At 39.2% G+C, this 14,338-nt stretch overlaps 1 protein-coding gene and 1 long non-coding RNA gene across 3 annotated transcripts in view; one reads left to right on the top strand and one right to left on the bottom strand.

Moving 5' to 3' along the window:
* Positions 1 to 14,338, top strand: part of LOC137040675 (uncharacterized) — a 442,512-nt gene that overhangs the window by 154,619 nt on the left and 273,555 nt on the right. The window lies entirely within an intron of this gene.
* LOC137040656 (NLR family CARD domain-containing protein 3-like) overlaps positions 1 to 14,338 on the bottom strand; it is a 153,306-nt gene that overhangs the window by 98,459 nt on the left and 40,509 nt on the right. For both annotated transcript variants that reach the window (XR_010897959.1, XM_067416444.1), the window contains exons 7-8: positions 11,720 to 11,890; positions 3,183 to 3,356 (exon numbers count right to left, since the gene is read on the bottom strand). Coding sequence is in view for 1 of the 2 variants with exons in the window: in XM_067416444.1 (XP_067272545.1) it covers positions 3,183 to 3,356; positions 11,720 to 11,890 (345 nt within the window). In the remaining variant the exon portion in view is untranslated. The remainder of the gene's footprint in view (positions 1 to 3,182; positions 3,357 to 11,719; positions 11,891 to 14,338) is intronic.

The following is a 14,338-nucleotide window of genomic DNA, read 5'->3' as shown; positions in this document are numbered from 1 at the left end:
TTAAAGTACATCGACTTTAATTTATCACATTATTCATGTTTATATTATGATTGTTTCATCCTTAAAACTAACTATAAAACAATATATTGTTTTGTAAATACATACCCATAAATTATGCCCATGCACACATGCACACACATTCATTGTTTGCAAACCTGTTTAACCCTCTGGACCCGAAGAACGCGCCCCGGCATTTTGCTGTATTTTTCCTCATGACAATGTAAACCAGCTTAAAATACTCTGTCATTTTTAGCCTCACAGACATGAATGATATGTCTTTACAAAGTTTAAAGTGTCTACTTTTTTATGTACACTAAAAATAAAAAATAAATGTTGTGCTTTTCGCTGAATAAAGAAAACAAACAGGATGCGTGTTCTCCCGTCTTTCTCCCTGTGAAGTCCTTTCTGAAATACATGTAAAATATACTCAGAACTCAGAGAAAACTTGCCACACAGACATGACAGATATCTCGTTATAAAGCCTGGAAGGTCTACTTTTAAATGAAGTCATTTCTATAAAAAACAAATATTCTCTGTTTATGTAATCTGTATGAAAACAGTGAGAGGTCCAGTTTCTCCAGCGCTACTCATTAACTTTAATGTGACCACACCCACACGCACGCAAGCGATTTACATGCAAATCGTCCACGAGGAAGGAACGAGAACCTGTAAACGGCCCCATCATCTCAAAACAAAGAATCATCATCTTTCTTCTGATTTCAGCTCAGAGGACACGCTGCAAGTTTACCTTGGATTTACCTTTAGAATAAGACGAACGCGATTTTAAAATGAGAATTTTTAAGGTAAAGCATTTAATCTCACTTATAGTAGCTTTACTGATGCATAAACTTCACATTGTAGGCTAGCCTACTAGTTGAACTATTGCCAAACTAAAATGTGTGAAATCAACGGAAACATGTTGAAACAGGAAATAGGTAAGCAACCTCGATGCTAAATAAAGATACGAAATGAGGATATTATGCTCTATAATATTAAACGCAGCATGATATAAAAATAGGTTTGCTAACTGTCCCGTTTATTGGGCCTAAATGTCCCGTACATTACTGACCTGTTTATTGACTGCTATACGCTGATGCACCGCTCATGTTGCGTTTTTGCGCACTCATGTTCGTTATTTTAAATGCAGATGCGCTCAAATAGAGATACGAAATAGGGTTCGTTCATCTTGCACTGTCCTTGTTTGCCCTGAATGTGTCTTTTGCACTTTATGTATTATTATTATTTATTTTTTTATTTATTTTTACACCACTGCTCTGTTGTTTTCATGTCTAAACCCAAGTATTCACTAATGTTCAAAAGTTTTAGATCTGTCTGTTTTATTCCGGTTTTCAGTTTCACTTGATCCTTCAAAAATCATTGTAATTTGCTGATTTGCTGCTCAAGAAACATTTCTTATATTATTATGAATGTTGAAAACATTTTTGTACAATTTATTTCAGGATTCTTTGATAAATAGAAAGTTCAAAACAACAGCATTTATCTGAAATAGAAATCTACTGAAATTAAATTAAATTCACAAAGATGCCTTATATTCATCAAAAATCACAGTAAAGACATTTATAAAGTTACTAAATATTTTTTATTTCAGATAAATGTTATTATTTTGAACTTTCTGTTAATCAAAGATTTATCCCTCTGGGTTAAATCTTTTTATCAAATTATCCTGAGAAAATGACAACATTCATAATAAGAAGAAATGTTTGTTGAGCTTATAGATCAAATCCTCATCTGAGAATGATTAGTGAAGGATCATGTGACACTGAAGACTGGAGTAATGATGATAAACTCAGCTCTGATCACAGGAATAAATTACACTTTACTAGATATTCACATAGAAAACATTTATTTTAAATTGTAAAAATATTTCACAATATTACTGTTTTTACTATTTTGGATCAAATAAATTCAGCCTTGGTGAGCAGAATATATATATATATATATATATATATATATATATATATATATATATATATATATATATATATATATAGACCTACAGTACTGTTCAAACGGTTTCAAAGTTTATATATATATATATATATATATATATATATATATATATATATATATATATATATCAATCAATCAACTTTATTTATATAGCGCTTTTACAATCACGATTGTGTCAAAGCAGCTTCACAGTGTCAAACAGGATAATATTGCGACAAAATTAGATTTGGCTGTACAGTCGTACTGGAGAAAAAAAAAACAGTGATGTTATCAGCTTATTTTAAATTATCATATAGCAACAATGTTGGCAGATCAGTATTTAAGTTTATAGAAGTAAATAAGACCTAATTCATACATTTTATTTGTATAATAAGTTGAATAACTTTAATCATATTTTTAGTGTCCCCAACTGAGCAAGCCAAGCCAAAGGCGATATATATATATATATAAATAAAAGTAAAAAAAAAACTTCTAAAACGTTTGAACAGTACTGCAGGTCTAAAGTCTTTGTAAAGACTAAGACTATGTGAGGCAAAAATGTAAAAAATGTAAAAAAATGTATTTATATAGCGCTTTGGATAAAAGCGCTATATAAATGCAGCCCATTTACCATTTTACCATTTACCAAAGACAATTAATTTACTACTTTTAAATTAAACATTTTTTTGTGAATAAGCTAAAAACAATACATTCAATCAATAAATCTCCTCATGTTATATTGTATGAATGAGTGATCAGAATGGGTTTCACACTGTTTTGAAGAAAAAACTCTAGGCAACAACATCCAGTTCTTGTGAACAAATCTTTAAAGTAAAATTGCCTTATTTTAGGTATGTAACATTTTAGTTTTCCCAAAAACTATGCATAAGCATTATTTTCTCAAAACTACAAACTTTTATGTACATGTTACTCACATATCAGTATAGCCCTGTTTGTGCTGAATACAGTGTAATCAGACTTTAGCCATTAATATGCTTTAAAGCAACTGAAAAAAACACAAATGTCTGAGTATGTCAAACTTCTTCAGGGCCACTGATTAGCCTAAGGGTCCAGAGGGTTAATATATTGTATATACTGTGAGGGTCGCGTCAATAAAAAAGGTCCATCTTTAAAAAGTTTGAAGATCAAGGGTCTACTGTATTAGAAAAAATATATATATTTTTTTATAAATAATTTACCTGCACATTGTGTATTATTTAATCCCATCTCACCTCAGTGTCTTCAGTTGACAGTGTGGATCCTCTAGTAAATCACTGAGCTCCTTCACTCCTGATTCTCCAGGATCATTTCCTGCAAGATCCAGCTCTATCAGGTGTGAAGGGTTTGATCTCAGAGCTGAAGCCAGAGCTTTATAACCTTCTTCTCTGATACCGCAGTAGGAGAGGCTAGAACAGAAATGCAAATGTAACATTCAGCTAATTACACAGTTATTCTAGAAATTACCTGAGCAATTTAATCTGCAAATATAATAGTTTTATCTGTCCAACAAACTGTATGAACCCTAGTCTTCATACCAGGTTTGTGACAATCATTTTTTATTTATTTATCTATATTTATCATTAAGCTTATCAATCAGCATGTTAAAAATATTTTTTTCAAAATCAAATGTTTTAATGTGTACATGTTAGGACTATTTATTCAGAAAATATCTCAGGTTGCGTATGTAACCTATGTTCCCTGAGAACAGGGAACGAGACACTGCGTCCTAGAACGCTTCAGGGGAATGCCTCCAGCGTGACAGGTGTCTGAATCACGTCAATCCTATCAATGTGCGACCAGGAAGTACATAAGGGCGCCTATCAAACATGACACCATCTTTAGTCTGAAGGGACTGTTTGGCAGGCCGCCATGCTGAGGGGAGTGCATGCCCACTGGCAGTGATAACTGTCAGGACAAGCAAATTAAACTTGAAAAGCCTACATGTCACGGTCTTACCGTGTTTTGCTTTTGATTGTTGTTCTTCACTGTCGGTCTGTGATGTGAGATTGTGAACACCTGGGCTGTGGGTATTTAAGTGCTCCTTCACGCACTAGAGGGTTGGGGGGTTGTTCTTGATTGTGTTTCTTTCTTGCAGTTTACAGGAATGGGCTCGTGGCAGGTGCCCTTGGAGTTGAAAACCGCTATCCTGAAATCCTCATTGTTCCTGTCTTCCTCGGGTTTTGATTGGATCGATCGGCGTTTAGATGTTTTTTCTATTTAATGTTATTATGGTTTCCCTAGAACTATGTAATAAATTTATATCTTTGCAATCGTATTTACGTTGTGATCCTTTTTGTTACAGTCGTGAGCTGAACTGTAACAAAAGTGGGGGCTCGTCCGTTTGGTAAAAGTTTTTTCGCTGATTGAGAGAGCTGTGGTTGCACGCATTACATTTGATTACGATCACCTGCGCGAGCGCTGCTCTGTTTGTTATATGCAAACGCTTGATTTTTCGCTGCCGAGTTTAAGTTTGTCGCATTGTGTTGAAGATTGGTAAGTAGCATACCTTTTTTTTGATATTATTTTTCTTCTTTATAATTGATATTGGGTTAATCTTGTTAGATTGGTAAGGAGAGGTAAAATCGTGTTGTGCAGTGGTTATTTGAGGTTAGATATTTGTTTCTCATAAAGGGTGTCTTTTTCCAAGTAGGTTGTAGCAATGCATTTTGCGTTGAACTTTTTTTATTTTAGTTTGTTGTTTTTGTGCTGACACTGGGCTGAGGGCACTGGCGCTGGACTGTATCTCTCTGGTTCTCTGAGGGGTATCGGTGCTGTCGGTATAAGGGCTTAAAGGAACTTGGCTCTTGGTTGAAGCACGAAGTTTTGGGTTGAGTTAGTTTTTTTTTGTTAGGTAGTGGGAAAAGACTCTGTTTATGAGAAATTTGAATTTGTGTTAAAACGAGGTTTGTATAGGTAGTGGTTAAAAAATAAAATAAAAATGGCCTCAGGGTTAGAAGAATTTTTAAAACATCCTACTGAGGAGGAGACAGACAAAATGTCTAAAGACCAATTGATAGAGGTAGCAGCACATTTTGACACTGGGATTACAGCTAAAGAAAAACGTCTAAAAGAAAGTATAGGATTAATTGTAAAATCAGCCTTGGTAGATTTGGGTGTGTTTACATCTGGGCCTGAGAAACAAACTGTGTTGGAAATTCAAGATCCTAAGGAGAAAATTAATCAAAAAAGTTATGTAACTTATGAGCAACAGAGAGACTTGATGCTCTTAGAAATGGAAAATAGTAAAAGAAATAGGGAACTTGAATTTCGTAAATTAGATCTAGAAGAACAGAGACTGCGGTTAATTAGGGATGGTCAATTAGAGGCTCGGTCTAGTATTGAAAAACCACAAATGAGTAGTGCATTTTTGCAGGGTTTTGATGTTGCAAGAAGTCTTAATCTTATGCCCAAGTTTAATGAAGAGGAATTAGACACTTTCTTTAATTTATTTGAGCGTTTAGCCAATTTGATGGGATGGAAAGATAGTGAACGAACAATACTATTGCAATGTGTGCTCCAAGGTAAAGCTCAAAAGGCCTATTCTACACTTAGTGTGGCGGATAGTCAGGTCTATACAAAAGTGAAGGAAGTGGTATTGAAAGCATATGAGATAGTTCCTGAAGCATACAGACAAAGGTTTAGAGCTTTGCGTAATGGAGGGCAACAATCTTTTTCAGAGTTTGCAAGAAATCTGCGCATTCAATTTGATCGATGGTGTTCTTCATCTTATGCAAATACCTATGAGACTCTTTATGAATTGATGTTGCTGGAACAGTTTAAGAATACTCTGATGATGTGGCTGTTTTTATAGCGGAGCAAAAAGTTAAAACGGTGGAGGAGGCATCAATTCTTGCTGATGAGAATGTTCTCACACACAAGGGTGAGGAGAGAAAGAACCGTTGGCGTTCTGCAGAGACTTTGGAGAATGCTGAATCCTCTTCAAGTTTGACTGGTGGTGGTAGGCCTGTGAGTAAATCAAAGTTGTCTGTTGAGAGAGATGATCAGTGTGCTTACTGTCTTAAAAGAAGGTTTAGCAATATTATGCTCAATCATATAATCAATTTCAGACTGTATATACCGGAAGTGTTGCAGGACAGTTTAGGGTTTAGTCCAAATGATTTAGTTTTTGGGCATAAAGTGCGTGGGCCACTTGCAGTCCTTCGTGATGGGTTACAGGAAGATGAACCTCCAGTGAATTTGTTACATTATGTAAATGGTTTTCGAAGACGGTTGTTTTTAGCAGGGAAGATGGCTAAAGAGAATTTGTTGAAAAAGCAAAAGAAAATGAAATGCTGGTTTGATAGGAAGTCTAAATTCCGGGAGTTTTGTGCTGGTGATCAGGTTTTAGCTTTGTTACCAATGCGTGAGTCACCTTTCTGTGCCAAGTTTTCTGGTCCTTATACTGTGGTTCGTAAAGTATCTGATCAGAACTATGTAATTTCTACACCTGAGCGTAAAAAACGTACTTCATTGTGCCATGCAAATGTATTAAAACCATTTTATGTCTGTTCGGTGGTCTCTGATTTGGCTCCGGTGGCTGTGGCGATGGCTGTACCAGATGTTGTGACACCTGATGATTGTCTTTTACAGCCTCGCTTAAAGAATTCAGAAACTCTGACTAATTTGGAACAGTTGGTGCAACATTTACCTGATCAACATAGAGCTGAGTTGATATCATTAATTTTTGAGTTTTGAGTTTTATTTGCAGATGCTCCAACTCAGACGCATCTAATAGAGCATGACATAGATGTTGGGGAAGAAAAACCTATACGCCAGGTATATACAGTCTGAAATTGATTATATGATTGAGCATAATATTGCTAAACCTTCTTTTTCCAGCTGGGCATCCCCTTGCTTGTTGGTGGGTAAACCAGATGGAACATATCGGTTCTGTACAGATTACCGAAAACTAAACAATGTAACGAAACCTGATTCTTTCCCTCTGCCACGCATGGAGGATTGTATTGATCAAATTGGTTCGGCTACCTATGTCAGTAAATTCAACCTATTAAAGGGTTACTGGCAAGTGCCTCTTACGCCACGTGCTCAAGAGATTGCATCATTTATCACTTCATTTGGATTGTTCTCTTATTCTGTGATGAGTTTCGGCCTTAGAAATGCTCCTGCCACTTTCCAGCGCTTGATGAACCAGGTGACGTCTGGTTTGGAGGGTTGTGCTGTATACCTAGATGATGTTGTGGTCTATAGTCAGACCTGGGAACAACATCTCTGCCGTGTCCGAGCTCTGTTTGAACGTCTTGCTGAGGCTCGACTTACAGTTAACTTGGCGAAGTGTGAGTTCGCCAGGGCAACGGTAACTTATTTAGGAAAAGTGGTTGGGCAAGGTATGGTGCGTCCGGTGCGGGCTAAGCTTCTGGCCATTGATAACTTTCCTCCACCAAGTACTAAGCAGGAGTTAATGCGTTTTTTAGGCATGGTAGGTTATTACAGAAGTTTTTGTCCAAACTTTTCATCTGTAGTAGCTCCTTTAACAGATTTGCTGAAGATCAAAGTAAAATTTGAGTGGTCTTTACTGTGCCAACAGGCATTTGAAAATATTAAGAGGTTGCTCAGCACGGCACCCGTCCTGGCGGCTCCACATTTTGAGTCACCTTTTCAGATCCAGGTGGATGCTAGCCAGGTCGGGGCTGGTGCTGTATTAATACAGACTGATGGAAATGGGGTAGACCATCCGGTCAGTTCTTTCTCTAAAGTACATTATTCAACCATTGAAAAGGAGACCTTAGCTTTGATTTGGGCATTACAACATTTTGATGTTTATGTTACAAGTGGTACATCTCCTATTGTGTTTTTTTCTGACCACAATCCTTTGACCTTTTTACATTCTCTGCAGAGCCCAAATCAACGACTGGTTCGCTGGTCCCTCTTTTTACAGCCTTACTCATTGGATATTCGGCATATAAGGGGTGTGGATAATATCCTAGCTGATACCCTGTCCCGTGCTCCTTGTGACTCTGGTTGAGGTTGATTTACATCAGTAACTGCTCTTTCATCTTTTATTTTCTCTCACCTTAAATATTGATTTTCTTAGGTATGAAGAACTGTTGGAGAGGGAGAAGCCAACTGTGTGATGGGAGAGAACTTTTGCTGAGTACTGTGCTGGTGATGGGATTTCACTTGTATTGATGGAACAGTTTTCTAAATGTTAAATTTCTGACCTTTTTGAGAAAGGATTTATTAATTGATGCCCTTAGGTAAGGTCCTCTCTTTTATTAGAGGGGCTGTCACGGTCTTACCGTGTTTTGCTTTTGATTGTTGTTCGTCACTGTCCATCTGTGATGTGAGATTGTGAACACCTGGGCTGTGGGTATTTAAGTGCTCCTTCACGCACTAGAGGGTTGGGGGGTTGTTCTTGATTGTGTTTCTTTCTTGCAGTTTGCAGGAATGGGCTCGTGGCAGGTGCCCTTGGAGTTGAAAACCGCTATCCTGAAATCCTCATTGTTCCTGTCTTCCTCGGGTTTTGATTGGATCGATCGGCGTTTAGATGTTTTTTCTATTTAATGTTATTATGGTTTCCCTAGAACTATTTAATAAATTTATATCTTTGCAATCGTATTTACGTTGTGATCCTTTTTGTTACAGTCGTGAGCTGAACTGTAACACTACACCACTCCCCCTCTGGTCACACCGGGCTGTCAGTGACAGCACTCCCTACGGTCATAGCCCAAGCTATAAGCCTCAACAGAAACCTTAATGAATAAGCATGAGGTCCTACCCAGACTGCTCAAAGGCCTGTGACCAACTTCTTAAACAGAAGGGGTCCCTTTAAGGGAATGTGGCCAAGGGGCCCGAGGGCACCCCAGCCAGTCACTATTCGGAAAAAGCTTTCCCGCATGCCACCAGGGAGGCCTGACCTAGTGTCGCTTCTGTGGGCCTGGCCAACCCTGTCTGTTTGAAACCGAGCCTCTGGAAAGTCGCCTTCTGGTGAGGCATCCAGACTGAGGGACTGCGAACTGGCAGTATTCCCCTCAGACCGGATCCCAGAGACGGGTATCCTAGAGAACAGTACTCAGCGTAGCGCTTTCCTAACCCTTGCTAGCGAGGGGAGTTAACTTGCTCGATCTTAGGATCTACCGAGCACTTATCTTACAGAAGTACTCAGGAGGCCAGACAGGCCTACGGACTGATCTAACAGGGAGGCCACGCGAGGGGCCTACGACTGTCTGATCAAATTCAGGCGGCTTTGTGCTCATTGACGACTCTCAGAGAGGGGAGCACCAGAGCCTGCTTGGTGGGTAACCTCCAGCTGTAGGCCAAACTACCAAAGGTTATATCCTACAAAGAACTGGTAAGAGAAGTGCCTAATCTATGAAACTTTGCCTTCAAGGAGGCCCAGAGAGGCCTACTACCTGATAGCAAGTTTTCAAGGCGGCCTAAGAGGGGCCTACCACTTGATAGTAATTCATGCGGACTGCCACAGCATCCAGACTCGCCTTTATGGAGGCCTAGAAATGCCTGCCATCTCAAAGCAAGCCTTCAGGGAGGCCTGGTGAGGCCTACTACCTGCCACCAATGCATGCTTACTCCCCAAGCAGCTGAGTTCACCTTCAGGGAGGCCTGATGAGGCCTACAAACTAATAGCCTGTGGTGAGGCATTATGGATACTTCACCTTCAAGGAGGCCCAGAGAGGCCTACTACCTGATAGCAAGTTTTTCAAGGAGGTCTACGAGAGGCCTACCACCTGACAGCAATACATGATAGCCAATCAGGCTATCTGTCCAGTTGCCCTGCATAGGAACTGGACTTCAGGGAGGCCAGGGAAGGCCTACTACCTGATGGAAAGCCTTCAGGGAGGCCTGGCGAGGCCTGCCACCTGCTAGCAATATATTGCTTAACTGCCAAGGTGACTGAGTTCAACCTCAGGGAGGCCTGGTGAGGCCTACTACCCGATAGCCTGTAAGGCTAGGTGTCCAGATGTCATATGTCTGACTTTGCCTTCAGGGAGGCCTGGCGAGGCCAACCACCTGATAGTCAAGTCTCCAAGGAGGCCTGGTGAGGCCTACTACCTGATAGCAAGTCATGCTAGCTGCTTGTACAGACTCAAGAACTCGCCTTCAGGGAGGCCTGGTGAGGCCTACCACCTGATAGCAAGCCTTAAGGGAGGCCTGGAGGGGCCTACTACCTGCTAGCAATACCTGCTAACTGTCAAAGAGACTGAGACAACGGGAACTCATATCCAGAGAGGCCTGGTAAGGCCTACTATCTGGTGTTTCATCTACAGAGAAACCCGACTCTGTATCTGTACCTGTCAGGAGTCTACTCAAAAACACATACCCTTAAACTCTATACAGGGAAGGAAGGTCTGTAGAGAAATACATTTTAGTGTTATCCACACAAAAAATGACAGAACATCTCACCTGCGGCATGTAGACCGAAGACTCAACGCACAGTTCTCATATGGTGTCTACCACCCTTACATACCTGAAAGAGGTGCTCTCACTGATCAAGCCAAGGCAGGCCGATATCTGTCCACCCAGTCCCAGACTTGATGTAAGAAGCACCTGGGGAAACGATGAAGAAGAAACATGAAGGTCAGGTTTTCCTTCTTACAGGAGTCTCACCTCTCATTCAATCTACTCCTCCTCAGAGGGGGCGCATGAGAGGTGATGCGGATCCTGGCCTGGTATGCCTGAAACACCACCATGGTGTGCAAAGCTGTAACAGCCTGACCTGCTGTCGTGTATGCCCTGCCATTAATCTACAACGTCGTAAGAGAGGAGATGGCAGAGTTGGAGCTCTGTGTTGATGCCTACTCATATGCAAGATAGTTCGTAAACGTCTCATCAATCGGCAGCATCAACACACACCCATATTCCCTTGAAATCAGTGAAAATAAAATCGCTGATGACAATGAACATCGGGCCAAATATGGGTTCTTCCTTCCATGCCCTCTCGATCTCTGTAAGAAGATCAGGAAGGAACGGAAGGCTCAACTGAGCCGATGGTTTATGGCTGGGGAGAAATCGATCGTCCAATCTAGCACAAGTGATCTCTCCTCTAACGTGCCAACATGGCAGCTGCAGACTGCCTGCAGCGCGTTCCATAACATCCAACAGCTCAGCATACATGGTCAGGGTGGCTGAGAGTAACAATCTCATCAGCCATCCCTAAGAGCACTTGCTTTGATAAGTCTCGTCAGCCGCCAGATCATCTGAGAGGAATACAACCCTCTCACAAACAGCAGTGTAAATATGTAAAACACAAACTGACTGTGCATGCTCTTTATCCCAGGCAGTAAATAACTGAATTTGAATTACCTTAATTCGTTTAAGAAATTCAGACAGAACAGTCCCTGAAAACGAAAAAGATGGTGTCATGTTTGGTAGGTGCCCTTATATAATTCCTGGTCGCACATTGATGATGTCATGGGCTGTCGCCGGTCAATAGGATTGACGTGATTCGATAGTAGCTTCAGACACCTATCACGCTGGAAGCGTTCCCCCGAAGCGTTCTAGGACGCAGTGCGAGTTCCCTTTCGAAAGGGAACAAAACTGTTCTATCTACAAAGAACTTTGAAGCTCAATATCTCAAAACTGCAGAACATACTGTCTAGGGGTTCTTTTCGAAAAAGCTTTGTAAGCCTAAGTTGATCGTAGAGACCAATGGTGGCTATTGTTCTATGATCAACTTAAACTTATAATGCTATTGGGTAACACAGCCCTGTTTATTATCATTAAGTCTTGATTTCACCTTATGTTTTTGCTTATTTTGCGCTAAATGAGCCCTGTCTATTGTCACAGAACTTACCTCAGTTTTTCCAATTTACAACTTATATTCTCCAATCCAGTGCAGAGCAGCTTCACTCCTGAATCTTGGAGATTATTATTGTTCATGTTGAGCTCTTTCAGATTGGTATCTGATCCAAGAACTCTAGCTAGAGCTGAACAGCCTTTGTATGTTAAGTTACAGTAATTTAGCCTACAAGGGAAATAAGTAAAATTACAGAATAATATGTTTGAATACATTTGCTAAAATACAAATATCAAATCTCTTTATCACCTATAGGTTTTAATGACAATAAATGATACATTTAAAAGTGCTAGCTCGATAGTCTTTTAAAAGGTGCCAAATCAGACGAAAAACATTGCCATTCCTATCAAGTGCTCAACACTGGCTAGAATGCTCAATGCTCTAAAACTGTAAAAAAAATCATTTGATGCTTCCACAGAGTGCTTCCACAAAAAACATGGGAGCATTTAAATGCAGCCACCAATCAGTGGGTATCAAATTTACTTAGTACATGTTTTTACTGCAGAAAGCCTGGAATTAGCCGTGACTAAACTGTGACGAGATTTCTGTCTTGTCTTATTCTCATGACCTGGTTATGAAGGAGTGTGAGGGTGAAGTTTATATTACGGCTCCACTCTAGTTTTACTAATTAAATTGCTATTTGCTATTTAATTCAGGTGGATAATCATAACAGTCACTTGAACTCACTTCAATTCCATCAGTTCATCTAGAATGAGTTGTTCGAGTCTTGCGCAGCAGCGATCACGCAACGAGAAGACTGTGAAAACTGTGTTGTGTGTTAGTGAAGCGCTCATTTTCAGCATGTGTTATGAGTGTGTGAGTGTTACATGTTAGTGGACAAGACCGTGGCGGAGGATTTGTCGCGCAACAGAAGTGCCAGACTTATATTTTAAAATGTGCGCTCAGCACCACCACTTCCTAATCACAGAGTATTTAAAGGATCATGAAATTGAAAGTTAAAGGTAACGTATATGATAATTCATATTAAGAAAGTAGAAATTAAATGACATTCATTACAAGATTTAAAACATTTGAAATGTACCTGCAAACTATTTTTAATCTCTAGTCATGCATTTCATCATTGTGGATTTCTTAAAAATATGTAAAAATCTCATCTCGTTCTCGTGAACCCGATCTCGTGTCTCATCTCATGAGACAAGTGTCTCGTTACACCCCTACATTATATTAAAAAAAATTATGTTTACTTAGTACCTAATAGGGCTGTGACTGTGGCAGTTTTTACCACTGCGGTGATAAAAATATAAATATATCAATTACATAATTACAACAAAAAAAAGATAAACAAGGCTCAAACATCCATTTAAGCACAAAGGTGCTGATCATATAATTAGAATATAATCAAAATTTAAATTCATTTCACTAATTCCATTCAAAAATTGACACATATTTATTAATTACACACAGACTGATATATTTCAAATGTTTATTTCCTTTAATTTTGATGATTATAACTGACAACTAAGGTTCCCAAATCCCAAATTCAGTATGTCATCTTTTGGATCACTGACTACGTTTACATGGACAACAATACTCCGATATTAATCTGATTAAGACAATACTCTGATTAAGAGGCTACCATGTAGACAGCGATTTCTAATTGCCTTAATTTGATTAAAGTCATAATCTAACTACACATAAATCGGATTAAGACATGTGGAGTATGCCTATTTTAGTCGCATTATCGGAGACATGTACACACCTTAATCTAACTATTAATGTCATATCGGAGATTTTACCGCATTTTGTGACAGGACACATAACGTTACGCACAACAGGGGAGTGCAGAGGGGAGGCTTTGTGGGTTGGAGCATGTGCCCTTTTTGAAAATTAATCAAAAGTGCCCCTTTCAACAATCATCGATAATATTGTGGCCAATAAAACAAAATTGGAATTATACTTAATATAACAACGTCTACAAACCAGTAACAAATGGCGGAAAAGTCGCGTTTATCTTTTACGGATCTGTCAGTCTGAAAAGTCGTTGCCATAAACGTCGTTGCTATAGGCGGTGTGTGTTTTACTTGACTGTTCATTGTGAACACTGCGTCCTCTCTCTCTATTTTTATTTTTGTTGTAATTATTATGCTCATTGTAAAAGTAAAATACAATACGTTTGTATCTGTAATCGCAAACCAGATGGGTCATTCAGTGAACGCCTGTGGCTCGACGGCAGGAAAAACAATCCAAAGAGTCATGATTTTTAAACCTTTTTCATCATTAATCAAAGCTATTATTCTAAATGTAGGCTGTCAATAAGGAGGAAAGAGGGGCAGTGTCTCTTCAAAAAAACAGAAAGAGGCAATACATAATATTAAAAAAATAAATCAACGTAAATGTAGATATAAAACATTATAAAAATGCATGTTTTGTTATACTTCTTAATGTAAAGTAACACTGTCCAACAGCGACACCCGCAGGTGAAGTTAGCGGGTTTCCTGAGCTCATAAAATTAACAGACCTGCCAAAGTCACGCTATGATTGGATGTTGGAGACCATAGCGTGGCATGGGGACGTAATGACGTGCCATAATCGATCTATGTTCTATCACATGTCAAACGGGAACATGAACGGAGTACTCTAAAAGCAACTCATGTA

The sequence above is a fragment of the Pseudorasbora parva genome, chromosome 14, assembly GCF_024679245.1.
Source record: "Pseudorasbora parva isolate DD20220531a chromosome 14, ASM2467924v1, whole genome shotgun sequence".
Lineage (NCBI taxonomy): Eukaryota > Metazoa > Chordata > Actinopteri > Cypriniformes > Gobionidae > Pseudorasbora > Pseudorasbora parva.
Note: the sequence above shows the minus strand (reverse complement) of the source record. Positions and strands in the feature narration are given on the sequence as shown.